This window comes from Oncorhynchus tshawytscha, linkage group LG14 (genome assembly GCF_018296145.1).
Source record: "Oncorhynchus tshawytscha isolate Ot180627B linkage group LG14, Otsh_v2.0, whole genome shotgun sequence".
NCBI classification, from domain to species: Eukaryota; Metazoa; Chordata; class Actinopteri; order Salmoniformes; family Salmonidae; genus Oncorhynchus; species Oncorhynchus tshawytscha.
Genome location: NC_056442.1, coordinates 49402523 through 49422910, shown reverse-complemented (window position 1 = coordinate 49422910; position 20388 = coordinate 49402523). Strand labels below are relative to the sequence as shown.

The window sequence follows — 20388 nt, the reverse complement described above, 5'->3', positions numbered from 1 at the left end:
TCTCTCTCTCTCTCTCTCTCTCTCTCACTCTCCTCTCTCTCTCTCTCTCTCTCTCTCTCTCTCTGTGTTGTTATCTCTTCTGTGGGACTGAGACTGCTGATGTGTTTGATGATGAGACGGCCCCCTGTTTGACTCCAGGCTCTGATTGGACGCTTGATTATTTTAAAATTATCTTCTGTGATTGGAGGAGCAGAGTTAGCCAGTGGGAGTCATTTTCCACTTCCCCACCTCTACTTTGATCCCACAGACAATATTAGTGAAGGGATACACTTTGACGTATTGTTCCAAAAACACACACACACACACACACACAGACACACACACACAGGATGGAGGTAGATATGTATAGGGGTAAGGTGAGATGGATACTGGAGTGATGGAGGTAGATATGTATAGGGGTAAGGTGAGATGGATACTGGAGTGATGGAGGTAGATATGTATAGGGGTAAGGATGGAGGTAGATATGTATAGGGGTAAGGTGAGATGGATATTGGAGTGATGGAGGTAGACATGTATAGAGGTAAGGAGACAGGGATACTGGAGTGATGGAGGTAGATATGTATAGGGATAAGGTGAGATGGATACTGGAGTGATGGAGGTAGATATGTATAGAGGTAAGGAGACAGGGATACTGGAGTGATGGAGGTAGATATGTATAGGGGTAAGGTGAGATGGATACTGGAGTGATGGAGGTAGATATGTATAGAGGTAAGGTGACAGGGATACTGGAGTGATGGAGGTAGATATGTATAGGGGTAAGGTGACAGGGATACTGGAGTGATGGAGGTAGATATGTATAGGGGTAAGGGGACAGGGATACTGGAGTGATGGAGGTAGATATGTATAGGGGTAAGGGGACAGGGATACTGGAGTGATGGAGGTAGATATGTATAGAGGTAAGGGGACAGGGATACTGGAGTGATGGAGGTAGATATGTATAGGGGTAAGGTGAGATGGATACTGGAGTGATGGAGGTAGATATGTATAGAGGTAAGGAGACAGGGATACTGGAGTGATGGAGGTAGATATGTATAGGGGTAAGGGGACAGGGATACTGGAGTGATGGAGGTAGATATGTATAGAGGTAAGGGGACAGGGATACTGGAGTGATGGAGGTAGATATGTATAGGGGTAAGGTGAGATGGATACTGGAGTGATGGAGGTAGATATGTATAGAGGTAAGGAGACAGGGATACTGGAGTGATGGAGGTAGATATGTATAGGTGTAAGGTGATGGAGGTAGATATGTATAGAGGTAAGGGGACAGGGATACTGCAGTGATGGAGGTAGATATGTATAGGGGTAAGGATGGAGGTAGATATGTATAGGGGTAAGGAGACAGGGATACTGGAGTGATGGAGGTAGATATGTATAGGGGTAAGGAGACAGGGATACTGCAGTGATGGAGGTAGATATGTATGTTAGGTGACAGGGATACTGGAGTGATGGAGGTAGATATGTATAGGGGTAAGGTGACAGGGATACTGGAGTGATGGAGGTAGATATGTATAGGGGTAAGGTGACAGGGATACTGGAGTGATGGAGGTAGATTTGTATAGAGGTAAGGAGACAGGGATACTGGAGTGATGGAGGTAGATGTGTATAGGGGTAAGGTGACAGGGATACTGCAGTGATGGAGGTAGATATGTATGTTAGGTGACAGGGATACTGGAGTGATGGAGGTAGATATGTATGTTAGGTGACAGGGATACTGGAGTGATGGAGGTAGATATGTATAGGGGTAAGGTGACAGGGATACTGGAGTGATGGAGGTAGATATGTATAGGGGTAAGGAGACAGGGATACTGGAGTGATGGAGGTAGATATGTATGTTAGGTGACAGGGATACTGGAGTGATGGAGGTAGATATGTATAGGGGTAAGGTGACAGGGATACTGGAGTGATGGAGGTAGATATGTATGTTAGGTGACAGGGATACTGGAGTGATGGAGGTAGATATGTATAGGGGTAAGGTGACAGGGATACTGGAGTGATGGAGGTAGATATGTATAGGGGTAAGGAGACAGGGATACTGGAGTGATGGAGGTAGATATGTACAGTGCCTTGCGAAAGTATTTGGCCCCCTTGAACTTTGGGACCTTTTGCCACATTTCAGGCTTCAAACATGAAGATATAAAACTGTATTTTTTTGTGAAGAATCAACAACAAGTGGGACACAATCATGAAGTGGAACGACATTTATTGGATATTTCAAACTTTTTTAACAAATCAAAAACTGAAAAATTGGGCGTGCAAAATTATTCAGCCCCTTTCAGTGCAGCAAACTCTCTCCAGAAGTTCAGTGAGGATCTCTGAATGATCCAATGTTGACCTAAATGACTAATGATGATAAATACAATCCACCTGTGTGTAATCAAGTCTCCGTATAAATGCACCTACACTGTGATAGTCTCAGAGGTCCGTTAAAAGCGCAGAGAGCATCATGAAGAACAAGGAACACACCAGGCAGGTCCGAGATACTGTTGTGAAGAAGTTTAAAGCCGGATTTGGATACAAAAAGATTTCCCAAGCTTTAAACATCCCAAGGAGCACTGTGCAAGCGATAATATTGAAATGGAAGGAGTATCAGACCACTGCAAATCTACCAAGACCTCGCCGTCCCTCTAAACTTTCAGCTCATACAAGGAGAAGACTGATCAGAGATGCAGCCAAGAGGCCCATGATCACTCTGGATGAACTGCAGAGATCTACAGCTGAGGTGGGAGACTGTCCATAGGACAACAATCAGTCGTATATTGCACAAATCTGGCCTTTATGGAAGAGTGGCAAGAAGAAAGCCATTTCTTAAAGATATCCATAAAAAGTGTTGTTTAAAGTTTGCCACAAGCCACCTGGGAGACACACCAAACATGTGGAAGAAGGTGCTCTGGTCAGATGAAACCAAAATTGAACTTTTTGGCAACAATGCAAAACGTTATGTTTGGCGTAAAAGCAACACAGCTCATCACCCTGAACAAACCATCCCCACTGTCAAACATGGTGGTGGCAGCATCATGGTTTGGGCCTGCTTTTCTTCAGCAGGGACAGGGAAGATGGTTAAAATTGATGGGAAGATGGATGGAGCCAAATACAGGACCATTCTGGAAGAAAACCTGATGGAGTCTGCAAAAGACCTGAGACTGGGACGGAGATTTGTCTTCCAACAAGACAATGATCCAAAACATAAAGCAAAATCTACAATGGAATGGTTCAAAAATAAACATATCCAGGTGTTAGAATGGCCAAGTCAAAGTCCAGACCTGAATCCAATCGAGAATCTGTGGAAAGAACTGAAAACTGCTGTTCACAAATGCTCTCCATCCAACCTCACTGAGCTCGAGCTGTTTTGCAAGGAGGAATGGGAAAAAATGTCAGTCTCTCGATGTGCAAAACTGATTGAGACATACCCCAAGCGACTTACAGCTGTAATCGCAGCAAAAGGTGGCGCTACAAAGTATTAACTTAAGGGGGCTGAATAATTTTGCACGCCCAATTTTTCAGTTTTTGATTTGTTAAACAAGTTTGAAATGTCCAATAAATGTCGTTCCACTTCATGATTGTGTCCCACTTGTTGATTCTTCACAAAAAAATACAGTTTTATATCTTTGTTTGAAGCCTGAAATGTGGCAAAAGGACGCAAAGTTCAAGGGGGCCGAATACTTTCGCAAGGCACTGTATGTTAGGTGACAGGGATACTGGAGTGATGGAGGTAGATATGTATAGGGGTAAGGTGACAGGGATACTGGAGTGATGGAGGTAGATGTGTATGTTAGGTGACAGGGATACTGGAGTGATGGAGGTAGATATGTATAGGGGTAAGGAGACAGGGATACTGGAGTGATGGAGGTAGATGTGTATGTTAGGTGACAGGGATACTGGAGTGATGGAGGTAGATATATATGTTAGGTGACAGGGATACTGGAGTGATGGAGGTAGATATGTATAGGGGTAAGGTGACAGGGATACTGGAGTGATGGAGGTAGATATGTATAGGGGTAAGGTGACAGGGATACTGGAGTGATGGAGGTAGATATGTATAGGGGTAAGGTGACAGGGATACTGGAGTGATTGAGGTAGATATGTATAGAGGTAAGGTGACAGGGATACTTGAGTGATGGAGGTAGAGATGTATAGGGGTAAGGTGACAGGGATACTGGAGTGATGGAGGTAGATATGTATAGGGGTAAGGTGACAGGGATACTGGAGTGATGGAGGTAGATATGTGTAGGGGTAAGGTGACAGGGATACTGGAGTGATGGAGGTAGAGATGTATAGGGGTAAGGTGACAGGGATACTGGAGTGATGGAGGTAGATATGTATAGAGGTAAGGTGACAGGGATACTGGAGTGATGGAGGTAGATATGTATAGGGGTAAGGTGACAGGGATACTGGAGTGATGGAGGTAGATATGTATAGGGGTAAGGTGACAGGGATACTGGAGTGATGGAGGTAGATATGTATAGGGGTAAGGTGACAGGGATACTGGAGTGATTGAGGTAGATATGTATGTTAGGTGACAGGGATACTGGAGTGATGGAGGTAGATATGTATAGGGGTATGGTGACAGGGATACTGGAGTGATGGAGGTAGATATGTATAGGGGTAAGGTGACAGGGATACTGGAGTGATGGAGGTAGATATGTATAGGGGTAAGGTGAGATGGATACTGGAGTGATGGGAGTGACAGTGTGTGTGTGTGAGTGTTGGAGTGACAGTGTGTGTGAGTGAGTGTTGGAGTGACAGTGTGTGTGTGAGTGAGTGTTGGAGTGACAGTGTGTGTGTGAGTGAGTGTTGGAGTGACAGTGTGTGTGTGTGAGTGTTGGGAGTGACGGTGTGGAGTGAGTGTTGGAGTGACAGTGTGTGTGTGAGTGAGTGTTGGGAGTGACAGTGTGTGTGTGTGAGTGTTGGGTGACAGTGTGTGTGTGTGTGAGTGAGTGTTGGAGTGACAGTGTGTGTGTGAGTGAGTGTTGGAGTGACAGTTTGTGTGAGTGTTGGAGTGACAGTGTGTGTGTGTGAGTGAGTGTTGGGAGTGACGGTGTGAGTGAGTGTTGGAGTGACAGTGTGTGTGTGAGTGAGTGTTGGAGTGACAGTGTGTGTGTGATAGTGAGTGTTGGAGTGACAGTGTGTGTGTGAGTGAGTGTTGGGAGTGACAGTGTGTGTGTGAGTGAGTGTTGGGAGTGACGGTGTGAGTGAGTGTTGGAGTGACAGTGTGTGTGTGAGTGAGTGTTGGAGTGACGGTGTGTGTGTGAGTGAGTGTTGGAGTGACAGTGTGTGTGTGTTGGAGTGAGTGTTGGGAGTGACAGTGTGTGTGTGTGTGTTGGAGTGACAGAGTGAGTGTTGGAGTGACGGTGTGAGTGAGTGTTGGAGTGACGGTGTGAGTGAGTGTTGGGAGTGACGGTGTGAGTGAGTGTTGGAGTGACGGTGTGAGTGAGTGTTGGAGTGACGGTGTGAGTGAGTGTTGGAGTGACGGTGTGAGTGAGTGTTGGAGTGACGGTGTGAGTGAGTGTTGGAGTGACGGTGTGAGTGAGTGTTGGAGTGACGGTGTGAGTGACGGTGTGAGTGAGTGTTGGAGTGACGGTGTGAGTGAGTGTTGGAGTGACGGTGTGAGTGACGGTGTGAGTGAGTGTTGGAGTGACGGTGTGAGTGAGTGTTGGAGTGACGGTGTGAGTGAGTGTTGGAGTGACGGTGTGTCTGTGAAATAAAACTTAAATGAAGATACAAGGTTATATCTCAGATAGTCTGTGTAGCTATTTATCAGGGACAGAAGCTGTTCAACAGTCCACATCGCCCTCTGTAAGCGCCATGTGATCGAGGGTGGTGCTGTTGCCATACCAGACAGTGATGCAGCCCGTCAAGATGCTCTCAACCTCCTGAGGGGGAAGAGGCGCTGTTGGACCTTCTTCACATTTGTGCGCATGTGTTTGGACCATTTTTAAGCCTTTAGTGATTTGGACACCGAGGAACTTGAAGGCTGGGAAAAGGAGAGAGTAAAAGAGTGAGAGGCAGATACGGAGGTAGGAAGAGAGAGAGATTTGTCCGTTTACTGCCTCTCCCTCTCCATCCCATAATCCTGTGTGGAGCTGCCTTAAATGCTCTTATCTCTCTCTGTTTCTCCCTATCTCTCTCTCTGTCTCCCTATCTCTCTCTCCCTATCTCTCTCTCTGTCTCCCTATCTCTCTCTCTCTGTCTCCCTATCTCTCTCTCTGTCTCCCTAGCTCTCTGTTTCCCTATCTCTCTCTCTGTCTCCCTATCTCTCTCTCTGTCTCTCCCTATCTCTGTCTCTCCCTATCTCTGTCTCTCCCTATCTCTGTCTCCCCATCTCTCTAGGCTGGGCTGGCTTAGGCTGAACTGTGCTAGCTGGGTTAGGTTGAGCTAGGCTGAGCTGGGCTAGGCAGAGCTGGGCTGGGCTAGGTTGAGCTGAACTGAACTGGGCTAGGCTGAGCTGGGTTAGGTTGAGCTGAACTGGGCTAGGCTGAGCTGGGCTGGGCTGGGTTAGGTTGAGCTGAACTGGGCTAGGCTGAGCTGGGCTGGGCTGGGTTAGGTTGAGCTGAACTGGGCTAGGCTGAGCTGGGTAGAGGAGAGCAGAGACTGACTGGCAGCCGTTTAGCTCTGCTAATGACTCTAAGCCTGAGAAACGTGTGTGTGTGTGTGTGTGTGTGTGTGTGTGTGTGTGTGTGTGTGTGTGTGTGTGTGTGTGTGTGTGTGTGTGTGTGTGTGTGTGTGTGTGTGTGTGTGTGTGTGTGTGTGTGTGTGTGTGTGTGTGTGTGTGTGTGTGTGTGTGTGCATGTATTCTCTAGGGGACACAGCTTTGATCTTTAGTGAAATAAAACTTCCTAATAGCATATGGAATAAGACCTGCTACTCCTAACCTGCTCTGGGAGTTAAAGCTCTGGAAAGTGATCCCTTCATTTGAGAACAGACACACAGACACACACACACACACACACACACACACACTAAAAGCAGCAGCATAGGAACAAATGTATTCTGTTCTCTTCTGTCAGTCCACTGTTAATATGAATCCTGTTCTCTCTCTCTCTCTCTCCTCTGTCAGTCCACTGTTAATATGAATCCTGTTCTCTCTCTCTCTCCTCTGTCAGTCCACTGTTAATATGAATCCTGTTCTCTCTCTCTCTCTCTCTGTCAGTCCACTGTTAATATGAATCCTGTTCTCTCTCTCTCTCTCTCTGTCAGTCCACTGTTAATATGAATCCTGTTCTCTCTCTCTCTCTCTGTCAGTCCACTGTTAATATGAATCCTGTTCTCTCTCTCTCTCTCTCTCCTCTGTCAGTCCACTGTTAATATGAATCCTGTTCTCTCTCTCTCCTCTGTCAGTCCACTGTTAATATGAATCCTGTTCTCTCTCTCTCTCCTCTGTCAGTCCACTGTTAATATGAATCCTGTTCTCTCTCTCTCTCCTCTGTCAGTCCACTGTTAATATGAATCCTGTTCTCTCTCTCTCTCTCTCTGTCAGTCCACTGTTAATATGAATCCTGTTCTCTCTCTCTCTCTCTGTCAGTCCACTGTTAATATGAATCCTGTTCTCTCTCTCTCTCCTCTGTCAGTCCACTGTTAATATGAATCCTGTTCTCTCTCTCTCTCTCTCTGTCAGTCCACTGTTAATATGAATCCTGTTCTCTCTCTCTCTCTCCTCTGTCAGTCCACTGTTAATATGAATCCTGTTCTCTCTCTCTCTCTCTCTGTCAGTCCACTGTTAATATGAATCCTGTTCTCTCTCTCTCTCTCTCCTCTGTCAGTCCACTGTTAATATGAATCCTGTTCTCTCTCTCTCTCCTCTGTCAGTCCACTGTTAATATGAATCCTGTTCTTCTCTCTCTCCTCTGTCAGTCCACTGTTAATATGAATCCTGTTCTCTCTCTCTCTCTCTCCTCTGTCAGTCCACTGTTAATATGAATCCTGTTCTCTCTCTCTCTCTCTCTCTCTCTCTCTCTCTGTCAGTCCACTGTTAATATGAATCCTGTTCTCTCTCTCTCTCTCTCTCCTCTGTCAGTCCACTGTTAATATGAATCCTGTTCTCTCTCTCTCTCTCTCTGTCAGTCCACTGTTAATATGAATCCTGTTCTCTCTCTCTCTCTCTCTGTCAGTCCACTGTTAATATGAATCCTGTTCTCTCTCTCTCTCTCTCTGTCAGTCCACTGTTAATATGAATCCTGTTCTCTCTCTCTCTCTCTCTCTGTCAGTCCACTGTTAATATGAATCCTGTTCTCTCTCTCTCTCTCCTCTGTCAGTCCACTGTTAATATGAATCCTGTTCTCTCTCTCTCTCTCTCTGTCAGTCCACTGTTAATATGAATCCTGTTCTCTCTCTCTCTCCTCTGTCAGTCCACTGTTAATATGAATCCTGTTCTCTCTCTCTCTCTCTGTCAGTCCACTGTTAATATGAATCCTGTTCTCTCTCTCTCTCTCCTCTGTCAGTCCACTGTTAATATGAATCCTGTTCTCTCTCTCTCTCTCCTCTGTCAGTCCACTGTTAATATGAATCCTGTTCTCTCTCTCTCTCCTCTGTCAGTCCACTGTTAATATGAATCCTGTTCTCTCTCTCTCTCTCCTCTGTCAGTCCACTGTTAATATGAATCCTGTTCTCTCTCTCTCTCTCCTCTGTCAGTCCACTGTTAATATGAATCCTGTTCTCTCTCTCTCTCCTCTGTCAGTCCACTGTTAATATGAATCCTGTTCTCTCTCTCTCTCTCCTCTGTCAGTCCACTGTTAATATGAATCCTGTTCTCTCTCTCTCTCTCTCCTCTGTCAGTCCACTGTTAATATGAATCCTGTTCTCTCTCTCTCTCTCCTCTGTCAGTCCACTGTTAATATGAATCCTGTTCTCTCTCTCTCTCCTCTGTCAGTCCACTGTTAATATGAATCCTGTTCTCTCTCTCTCTCTCTCTCCTCTGTCAGTCCACTGTTAATATGAATCCTGTTCTCTCTCTCTCTCTCCTCTGTCAGTCCACTGTTAATATGAATCCTGTTCTCTCTCTCCTCTGCCAGTCCACTGTTAATATGAATCCCGTTCTCTCTCTCCTCTGTCAGTCTACTGTTAATATGAATCCTGTTCTCTCTCTCCTCTGTCAGTCCACTGTTAATATGAATCCTGTTCTCTCTCTCTCTCTCCTCTGTCAGTCCACTGTTAATATGAATCCTGTTCTCTCTCTCTCTCTCCTCTGTCAGTCCACTGTTAATATGAATCCTGTTCTCTCTCTCTCTCTCTCTGTCAGTCCACTGTTAATATGAATCCTGTTCTCTCTCTCTCTCTCTCCTCTGTCAGTCCACTGTTAATATGAATCCTGTTCTCTCTCTCTGTGCTAACTCCTCTGCCAGTCCACTGTTAATATGAATCCTGTTCTCTGAGCTCTCTCTCCTCTGTCAGTCCACTGTTAATATGAATCCTGTTCTCTCTCTCTCTCTCCTCTGTCAGTCCACTGTTAATATGAATCCTGTTCTCTCTCTCTCTCTCCTCTGTCAGTCCACTGTTAATATGAATCCTGTCTGAGCTCTCTCTGAGCTCTGTCAGTCCACTGTTAATATGAATCCTGTTCTCTCTCTCTCTCTCCTCTGTCAGTCCACTGTTAATATGAATCCTGTTCTCTCTCTCTCTCCTCTGTCAGTCCACTGTTAATATGAATCCTGTTCTCTCTCTCTCTCTCCTCTGTCAGTCCACTGTTAATATGAATCCTGTTCTCTCTCTCTCTCTCCTCTGTCAGTCCACTGTTAATATGAATCCTGTTCTCTGAGCTGTCAGTCCACTGTTAATATGAATCCTGTTCTCTCGTCTCTCTCTCTGTCAGTCCACTGTTAATATGAATCCTGTTCTCTCTCTCTCGTCTCCTCTGTCAGTCCACTGTTAATATGAATCCTGTTCTCTCTCTCTCTCTCCTCTGTCAGTCCACTGTTAATATGAATCCTGTTCTCTCTCTCTCTCTCCTCTGTCAGTCCACTGTTAATATGAATCCTGTTCTCTCTCTCTCTCTCCTCTGTCAGTCCACTGTTTCTATGAATCTGATTGTCTCTGTCTGTCTGTCTCTGCAGTGTCCGTTGAGCTGGCAGAATAAGTGGGAGGGGCCAGAGGAACCCATGCAGTACCTGAGGGCTGTGGTGGCACGCGCTCTTGCTATACAGGTACACACACACACACACACAGCTGTTTGTGAAATGTGCTAACGTGAGGGATCACAGATATTGTCATGGCAGGCCAGGTTCACTGGTCCCTCTCTCCTCTGACCAAACATGCAGAGAGGAGGAAACATATGAATAGACCTTTCCCTCCTTACCTGTTTAATTACTGCCGTGTGTGTCTGAGCGTGTCTGAGCGTGTCTGAGCATGTGTGTCTGAGCATGTGTGTGTGTGTGTCTGAGCGTGTGTGTGTCTGAGCGTGTGTGTGTCTGAGCGTGTGTGTCTGAGCGTGTGTGTCTGAGCGTGTGTGTCTGAGCGTGTGTGTCTGAGCGTGTGTGTGTCTGAGCGTGTGTGTCTGAGCGTGTGTGTCTGAGCGTGTGTGTCTGAGCGTGTGTGTCTGAGCGTGTGTGTCTGAGCGTGTGTGTCTGAGCGTGTGTGTCTGAGCGTGTGTGTCTGAGCGTGTGTGTCTGAGCGTGTGTGTCTGTGCGTGTGTGTCTGAGCGTGTGTGTGTGTCTGAGCGTGTGTGTCTGTGTGTGTCTGAGCGTGTGTGTGTCTGAGCGTGTGTGTCTGAGCGTGTGTGTCTGAGCGTGTGTGTCTGAGCGTGTGTGTCTGAGCGTGTGTGTCTGAGCGTGTGTGTCTGAGCGTGTGTGTCTGAGCGTGTGTGTCTGTGTGTGTGTCTGAGCGTGTGTGTCTGTGTGTGTCTGAGCGTGTGCGTGTGTGTCTGAGCGTGTGTGTCTGAGCGTGTGTGTCTGAGCGTGTGTGTCTGAGCGTGTGTGTCTGAGCGTGTGTGTCTGAGCGTGTGTGTCTGAGCGTGTGTGTCTGAGCGTGTGTGTCTGAGCGTGTGTGTCTGAGCGTGTGTGTCTGAGCGTGTGTGTCTGAGCGTGTGTGTCTGAGCGTGTGTGTCTGAGCGTGTGTGTCTGAGCGTGTGTGTCTGAGCGTGTGTGTCTGAGCGTGTGTGTCTGAGCGTGTGTGTCTGAGCGTGTGTGTCTGAGCGTGTGTGTCTGAGCGTGTGTGTCTGAGCGTGTGTGTCTGAGCGTGTGTGTCTGAGCGTGTGTGTGTCTGAGCGTGTGTGTCTGAGCGTGTGTGTCTGAGCGTGTGTGTCTGTGTGTCTGAGCGTGTGTGTCTGAGCGTGTGTGTCTGAGCGTGTGTGTCTGAGCGTGTGTGTCTGAGCGTGTGTGTCTGAGCGTGTGTGTCTGAGCGTGTGTGTCTGAGCGTGTGTGTCTGAGCGTGTGTGTGTCTGAGCGTGTGTCTGAGCGTGTGTGTCTGAGCGTGTGTGTGTCTGAGCGTGTGTGTCTGAGCGTGTGTGTCTGAGCGTGTGTGTCTGAGCGTGTGTGTCTGAGCGTGTGTGTCTGAGCGTGTGTCTGAGCGTGTGTGTCTGAGCGTGTGTGTCTGAGCGTGTGTGTCTGAGCGTGTGTGTCTGAGCGTGTGTGTCTGAGCGTGTGTGTCTGAGCGTGTGTGTCTGCGTGTGTGTCTGAGCGTGTGTGTCTGAGCGTGTGTGTCTGTGCGTGTTTGTGTGTGTCTGAGCGTGTGTGTCTGAGCGTGTGTGTCTGTGTGTGTCTGAGCGTGTGTGTGTGTCTGTGTCTGTGCGTGTGTGTCTGAGCGTGTGTGTCTGAGCGTGTGTGTCTGAGCATATGGAGGTAGGCGGACAGTGAGTCCGAAGAGAGGGAGGAGTGGAACGGCATCCTCCGGTAGTGCCAGAACGCTTTTCTGCTAACCCACTGCCAAACACACTTCCAAGTGTGTGTGTGTCAGTCCGGTGTGCACCTGTGTGTGTGTGTGTGTCAGTCCGGTGTGCACCTGCGTCCATGCGTGGTGTGTCAAACGGGCCCAGCCTGTCATCTCATTCCCTTAGTAAGGTGTTCCATCCATTAACTAGCTCTCCTCTCCTCCGCAAGCAGCTGATATCACCAGGGAAGATGAATTAGGGGAATTACAGGGATAACAGGACAGGCATGGAGAGAGACAAACTGACCTTGACACACACACACACACACACACACACACACAGAGTCACACAGAATACTAACCACCACACAACACTAAGTCTGCATTATTCATGCCTTGGGACAATCTCAGTGTGTGTGTGTTGTTCTTGTGTTTATGTGTGCTTGTGTAACTGGGGCATTTGTCTTCAGTGAAAGCTTGCTCACATCTATTTGTCAGCCAATTGAGATAGACAATGAGCTTAAAAAGAATCAATTTATTATAGAGATTAAATCAGATCGTAGCTCATTCTGTTTGTAGTCTGTCAGCATGTTTTTCAACTGACCTCAAATTCAGTTTTTTTTTTTTGTCGTTTATAAGGAAGCTGCTTTCCTGCCTAAAGTTGGTTAAGGTGAACAAAATGGAATCATAGCGTTTTCATCTGCTGTTAATCTTCTCCCTGGTGTTCTGCCATACAAACAGGACGATGCCATGTATTGATGTCTGGTCTGCAGGCGACTACTTCAGTGTAGATGTGCTCTTGGTGACTGCGTGCCTGTTTACACACTCACACACACATGGTGCCTGCATCTCTCCTGTTGATCTGTGTCTCTGATAAAAGGACAAGGAGACAGAAGCACATTTCATTTAACTCCCCTATTGACTTCCTCCATCCATCCCTTTGTCTGTCTGTCTGACCGTCCTCTGGCTCTGTTTGGACAGAGAGAGCTTGTGTCTATAACACACATTCACACACACACACATACATATTTTTATTTATTTATCTGTTATTTTACCAGGAAAGTTGACTGAGAACACGTTCTCATTTACAGCAACGACCTGGGGAATAGTTACAGGGGAGAGGAGGGGGAGGAATGAGCCAATTGTAAACTGGGGATGATTAGGTGACTGTGATGGTTTGAGGGCCAGATTGGTAATTTAGCCAGGACACTGGGGTTAACACCCCTACTCTTACGATAAGTGCCATGGGATCTTTAATGACCTCAGAGAGTCAGGACTCTCGTTTAACGTCCCATCTGAAAGACGGCACCCTACACAGGGCAGTGTCCCCAATCACTGCCCTGGGGGATAGGGATATTTTTTTAGACCAGAGGAAAGGGGGCCTCCTACTGGCCCTCCAACACCACTTCCAGCAGCATCTGGTCTCCCATGCAGGAACTGACCAGGACCAACCCTGCTTAGCTTCAGAAGCAAGCCAGCAGTGGTATGCAGGGTGGTATGCTGCTGGTGAACATGCATGCACACACACACACACGCATACATACATACACACACACACACACACACACACACACACACACACACACACACACACACACACACACACACACACACACACACACACATACATGCACACACACACACACACACACACACACACACACACACACACACACACACATACATACACATGCACACACACACACACATACATACACACACACACACACATACAAACACACACACCCACATACACACATTCACACAGAGACTCATGTTGTATTTCTGTGTGTGTAGAGTTGGGTGGAGCGTGCTGAAAGACAGGTTCTACTGTCTGATGCTGTTGATCTGTCTGAACTCTTCCACCCTGATACCTTCCTCAACGCCCTGCGACAGGAGACTGCCAGGTAACACCCCACAGTGTGTGTGTCAGTCTCTTCCTGTGAATATGATGTGTGTGTGAATATGACGTGTGTGTGTGTGTCAGTCTGTTTCCGTGAATATGACTTGTGTGTGTGTGTGCAGTCTCTTCCTGTGAATATGATGTGTGGGTTCATATGATGTGTGGGTAAATATGATGTGTGTGTGTGTCAGTCTGTTTCCGTGAATATGACTTGTGTGTGTATTAATACCTAGTCCATTGTGTCAGGTCTATGGGCTGTTCCATGGACAGTCTGAAGTTTGTGTCATCATGGAAGAGTCCCATAACAGAGGCTCAACTCCAAGTCAAGGTACAATACAACAACCCAATGATGCTGCAAACACTCAGGGAATAGAGAAAGACAGAAAATGGATAGAGGGTTGGAGAATGGGAGGGAGGGAGACAGGGAGGGAGACGGGGAGGGAGACGGGGAGGGAGACGGGGGGGAGGGAGACGGGGGGAGGGAGGGAAACAGGGAGGGAGGGAGACAGGGAGGGAGGGAGACAGGGAGGGAGACTGGGAGGGAGGGAGACAGGAGAGGAGGGAGGGAAGGGACAGGGAGGGAGACTGAGAGGGAGGGAAACAGGGAGGGAGGGAGACAGGGAGGGAGGGAGACAGGGAGGGAGAGACTGGGGGAGGGGGAGACGGGGAGGGGAGGGAGGGGAGGGAGGGAGACGGGGAGGGAGGGAGGGAGACAGGGAGGGAGGGAGACAGAGAAGGAGACAGGGAGGGAAGGAGACAGGGAGGGAAGGAGACAGGGAGGGAAGGAGACAGGGAGGGAGACAGGGAGGGAAGGAGACGGAGGGAACAGGAAGACAGGGGAGGGAGGGAGACAGGGGGAGGGAAGGGAGACAGGGAGGGAGGGAGACAGGGAGGGAAGGGAGGGAGACAGGGGGAGACAAGGAGACAGGGAGGGAGGGAGACAGGGAGGGAGGGAGGAAAGGAGGGAGGGAGGGAGGAAAGGAGACAGGGAGGGAGGGGGAAGGAGACAGACAGGGAGGGAGGGAAGGAGACAGGGAGGGAGGGAAGGAGACAGGGAGGGAGGGAGACAGGGAGGGAAGGAGACAGGGAGGGAGGGAGACAGGGAGGGAAGGAGACAGGGAGGGAAGGAGACGGGGAGGGAAGGAGACGGGGAGGGAAGGAGACGGGGAGGGAAGGAGACGGGGAGGGAGGGAGACGGGGAGGGAGGGAGACGGGGAGGGGAGGGAGACGGGGAGGGAGGGAGACGGGGAGGGAAGGAGACGGGGAGGGAAGGAGACGGGGAGGGAGACAGGGAGGGAGGGAGACAGGGAGGGAAGGAGACAGGGAGGGAAGGAGACAGGGAGGGAGGGAGGGAAGGGAGAGACGGGGAGGGAGGGGAGGGAAGGAGACAGGGAGGGAGGGAGGGAGGGAAGGAGACAGGGAGGGAGGGAGACAGGGAGGGAGGGAGACAGGGAGGGAGGGAGACAGGGAGGGAGGGAGACGGGGAGGGAAGGAGGCGGGGGAGGGAAGGAGGCGGGGAGGGAGACGGGGAGGGAAGGAGGCGGGGAGGGAAGGAGACAGGGGCAGAGAGTGCTACAGCTGCAGGGAGGAGACGGGAAACTCCATTCAGACATCTCAGCTGAGAAAAAAGATTATTCATCTTTCACAATGATCTCACACACACAAACAGTGATTTATGAGATGTGTTTGGCTGACCTGACGCCAGGTGCCCCCCCCTCTGCTAGTCACACACACACAGACACACACACACACGCCTGTGTAAGTCCTGAGTCACTAATATGACATCATACCGCACACACATGGCATTACTTACACAGGAGAGAGGGCCTTCCTTCCTCCATCCATTACATGATTTGTTCTATCCCTCATCTCCCTTTCATGCTGTATGTCACTTAAATGGTTGTGTTTAGGGTTAACTGTGATTCGTAGCTCAGCTTCTAATGATGTACCTCTTTCTGTCTCCCCATCTCTCTCTCATCTGTCTTTTTCTCCTCTCTCTCACCCCCTCCTCTCCCCATCTCTTTCTCTCTTTTTCTCCTCTCTCACCCCCTCCTCTCCCCATCTCTTTCTCTCTCTTTTTCTCTCCTCTCTCACCCCTCCTCTCCATCTTTCTCTCTCTTTTTCTCTCCTCTCTCACCCCCTCCTCTCCATCTTTCTCTCTCTTTTTCTCTCCTCTCTCACCCCCCTCCTCTCCCATCCCCATCTCTTTCTCTCTCTTTTTCTCTCCTCTCTCTCACCCCCTCCTCTCCTATCCCCATCTCTTTCCATCTCTCTTTTTCTCCTCTCTCTCACCCCCTCCTCTCCCCATCTCTCTCTCCATCTGTCTTTTTCTCCTCTCTCACCCCCTCCTCTCCCCATCTCTTTCTCTCTTTTTTCTCTCCTCTCTCTCACCCCCCTCCTCTCCTCTCCCCATCTCTTTCTCTCTCTCACCCCCTCCTCTCCCCATCTCTTTCTCTCTCTTTTTCTCTCCTCTCTCACCCCCTCCTCTCCCCATCTCTTTCTCTCTCTTTTTCTCTCCTCTCTCACCCCCTCCTCTCCCCATCTCTCTGTATGTCTGTAGGTGGGTGGTCTGCAGTTGGAGGGCTGTAGTTTTGATGGGGCTCGTCTGTCTGAGAACCGACATGACTCCCCCAGTGTGTCAGCTGTACCTGCCTGCTACATGGCCTGGATAGCACAGGTACAAACTCACTCACTCACTCACTCACTCACTCACACACCCACATACACACACACACACACACTCACGGACACGAATCATTGAAGCGCTCTCTGTTCTTTCTCTGGTCAGGGTCAGAGTTCAGCTCTGTGATTAGCTGTTGTCATGGCAACATAGTTCTTATTGTTCACATCTCCTCTGATTTACACTGAACACAGCATGCAGCAATTTCAACGATTTTACTGAGTTACAGTTCATATAAGGAAATCAGTCAATTTAAATAAATTCATTAGCCCCTAATATATGAATTTCACATGAATGGAAATACAGATATGCTTCTGTTGGTCACAAATACCTTACAAAAAAAGTAGGGCGTGAATCAGAAACCCAGTCAGTATCTTGTTTGACCACCATTTACCTTATGCAGCACAACACATTTCCTTCACATGGAGTTGATCAGGCTGTTGATTGGAGCCTGTGGAATGTTGTTCCACTCCTCTTCAATGGCTGTGTGTTGGTGTATATTGGTGGGAACTGGAACACACTGTTGTACATGTAGATCCAGAGCATCCCAAACGTGCTCAGTGGGTGACGTGTCTGGTGAGTATGCAGGCCATGGTTGAACTGGGGCATTTTCAGTGTCCAGGAATTAAGTACAGATCCTTGTGACATGGGGCCGTGCATTATCATGCTGAGACATGAGGTGATGGCGGTGGATGAATGGCACGACAATGGGACTCAGGATCTCGTCACGGTATCCCTGTGCATTAAAATTGGCATCAATAGAAAAGAGCACACTTCTTCAACGTGCCAGTGGCCATCAAAGTGACCATTTTCCCATTGATGCAGTCAGGTCATGACCCTGGTGAGGACAATGAGAACGCAGATGAGCTTCCCTGAGACGGATTCTGACAGTTATTGATTCTTTGGTTGTACAAACCCACAGTTTCATCAGCTGGTCTTAGACGTACTGCCAAATTCTCTAAAAACAACATTGGAGGTGGCTTATGGTAGAGAAATAACCATTAAATTATCTGGCAACAGCTCTGGTGGACATTTCTGCAGTCAGCAGGCCAATTGCACGCTCCCTCAATACTTTAGACATCTGTGGCATTGTGTTGTGTGACAAAACTGCACATTTTACATTGGCCTTTTATTGTCCCCAGCACAAGGTGCAGCTCTGTAATGATCATGCTGTTTAATCAGTTTCTTGATATGCCACACCTGTCAGGTGGATTGTCTTGGCAAAGGAGAAATGTGCAATAACAAGGATGTAACCAAATTTGTGGTCAGCATTTGAGAGAAATAAGCTTTTTGTTCATAATGGAACATTTCTGGGATCTTTTATTTCAGCTCATAAAACAATGGGACCAACACTTTACACGTTGCGTTTTATATTTTTGTTCAGGGTTGTTTATTTCCCTAAAGGTCTTACTGTGTGAGAGAAGGAACAATATATTTTCTCCTTTGAACAGGCCTGCCATCTTTCTTCCCTCCCTCCTGGCCTCTCCCTCAGTTGTCTGAGGAAAGCTGCTCAGACAGGAAAGGTGATGTCTGGTATCTGACCAGGAACTTTATTAACCAGACACTACTTGATATACAGCATAATCCCCTCCCTCTACTCCCTCTGTTGCTCCTGTATCATGTCTAATGGCTGTAACGCCAGGCTAATGTGGATTCAACCCTGCTACAGTAGTTATCTCAGGGATCTGAGGCCCGTCTGACCGGCTTCAAACTGCTTTTACCGAGGCCTCGCCCAGCCTTTACCTCAACTGGGGATGTTAACCGTTAGTCGGTTAGCCTCCGGAAATACTTTTGACCATTCATGTTTATCAGTCTCTAGGTTAATATGTATCATTTTGTGGGATTAATTTGGTGTCAGGGTTGAACAAATCTAGTCAGTCAATAAAACAGGAACAGTGTCTTGGTCGACCGGAATGATTAATTTGGCGAAAATAGTCACGTACAGTGAGTTTCTAGAGTTAGAATGTAGATTTCGTTTGTCAACTAATGGCTCGCTTTCTCTAGTACAATGAGCTGCAAGCCAGAGGAGAGACTCGTTGCTAGGCAACTCACAGACACTGGCTACAGGGAGCAGTGGGAGAGCAGAACAGCATGAAGCAGCTAACAACAGCTAAGCTAACAACAGCTAAGCTAACAACAGCTAAGCTAACAACCCAACAACTAAAAAGTTTACCAGTATTTCTCTCCTGTACTACTCGTTTTCTATATCAACTTTCTTTTGTTGTTCAGAAGCCAAAGGCCCCGATTCTAGTCATATGAACAACCCATTTTAGTTGTTGCATATTTACACATATTCCCTCTCTTCTCTCTGTCACATGAAACGCATAAGGTGTTTTTTTTTTTACAACTGAGTTTTCCAGCAAATTGCATTTCGGCAAATGTTTGAAATGGATCTATTCAGTTCTGTGCTTCATTGCAGTAGTTTCATGGTCATTGCGAGGACCGGCTCGCTATTGTCACGTGTTCTTCATTTTCTTTTGGGAACCTCATTTTACTCTTTGGAACAAAATGTACAGGTTGTTAACTGGTTAATGGGGGTTTGTTAGTGCAATGGGGCAGGGTAGCCTAGTGGTTAGAGCGTTGGACTAGTAACTGAAAGGTTGCAAGTTCAAATCCCCGAGCTGACACAAATCTGTCGTTCTGCCCCTGAACAGGCAGTTAACCCACTGTTCCTAGGCCGTCATTGAAAATAAGAATTTGTTCTTAACTGACTTGCCTAGTTAAATAAAGGTAAAATAAAATGGGGGTCTGTTAGTCAGTAATAAAATGTACAGAAATGTACACACACACAAACACTCACACACACACCAACGGACCTGTGTGTTGTGTATATATTTATTTGCTAGATATTATAACTGCACTGTTGGAACTAGAAACACAAGCATTTCACTGCACCTGCGAAAACATCTGCAAATCTGTGTACGCGACCCATAAACTTTGATTTGGTGTTAATCTAACATTGTGTGTGTTATATTGCAGTGTTCAAGTGGCAGCTACGGTCCTGAGGAGGTCATCTCTCTGCCTGTGTACACCAGCTCAGAGCGGGTCAGCGTGGTGACTCACGTCACGCTGCCTTGTGGAGGAAACCCTGAGCAGTGGATTCAGAATGGAGCTGCCCTCTTCCTCAAACAGCAGTGAGACAGCCGGGCCAGGGAGCTAGAAGAGGGGGTAGGGGTAGGGACTGAAGGAGCTCAGAGGGTACACATGTTTCTCAGGAAGGTTATCGGGCTTCACTACAGGTGTTTATTGTTATTTTTTTAAGTGACGATAGTCTGCAATGAAATGTGTAATGGCACATGCTGGTTCTTGACTATGTTTTGATGTCACGTTGCATTTTGAATGTTGATGTTTTAATGTTTACTCTTTAGTATCATCGTAGTCTGTTTGAATGTATTATTGTGATAATAAAGCTGTATGTACTCTAGATATCTGGTTTCTTTCCATAATGTAGTGTTTGTATGTGTTGTAAAGACAGGCCCTGGATCGGGAGATATCTGTCCCTGGGTCTGACCTATTGATACTATACACACACTTCAACTCTGAGCCATGACACAGACATCAGACTGACCTGGCCAGTATACTATTCTAGTGGTACTTATCAGTGTGATTGGAGGGTCAGTGTTAGTTAAACCCCAGTGTGATTGGAGGGTCCGTTTTAGTTAAAACCCCAGTGTGATTGGAGGGTCAGTTTTAGTTAAAACCCCAGTGTGATTGGAGGGTCAGTTTTAGTTAAAACCCCAGTGTGATTGGAGGGTCGGTGTTAGTTAAACCCCAGTGTGATTGGAGGGTCAGTTTTAGTTAAAACCCCAGTGTGATTGGAGGGTCAGTTTTAGTTAAAACCCCAGTGTGATTGGAGGGTCAGTTTTAGTTAAAACCCCAGTGTGATTGGAGGGTCAGTTTTAGTTAAAACCCCAGTGTGATTGGAGGGTCGGTGTTAGTTAAACCCCAGTGTGATTGGAGGGTCAGTTTTAGTTAAAACCCCAGTGTGATTGGAGGGTCAGTTTTAGTTAAA

General features: G+C 47.6%; 1 protein-coding gene across 1 annotated transcript in view; it reads left to right on the top strand.

Moving 5' to 3' along the window:
- LOC112267480 (cytoplasmic dynein 2 heavy chain 1) overlaps positions 1-19800 on the top strand; it is a 313178-nt gene extending 293378 nt beyond the window's left edge. Inside the window, exons 86-90 of the mRNA XM_042297612.1 lie at positions 10044-10133; positions 13591-13700; positions 13943-14024; positions 16257-16373; positions 19356-19800. Of these exons, the coding sequence (XP_042153546.1) occupies positions 10044-10133; positions 13591-13700; positions 13943-14024; positions 16257-16373; positions 19356-19514 (558 nt within the window). The 3' untranslated portion in view covers positions 19515-19800. The remainder of the gene's footprint in view (positions 1-10043; positions 10134-13590; positions 13701-13942; positions 14025-16256; positions 16374-19355) is intronic.
- Positions 19801-20388: the final 588 nt, after the last annotated feature.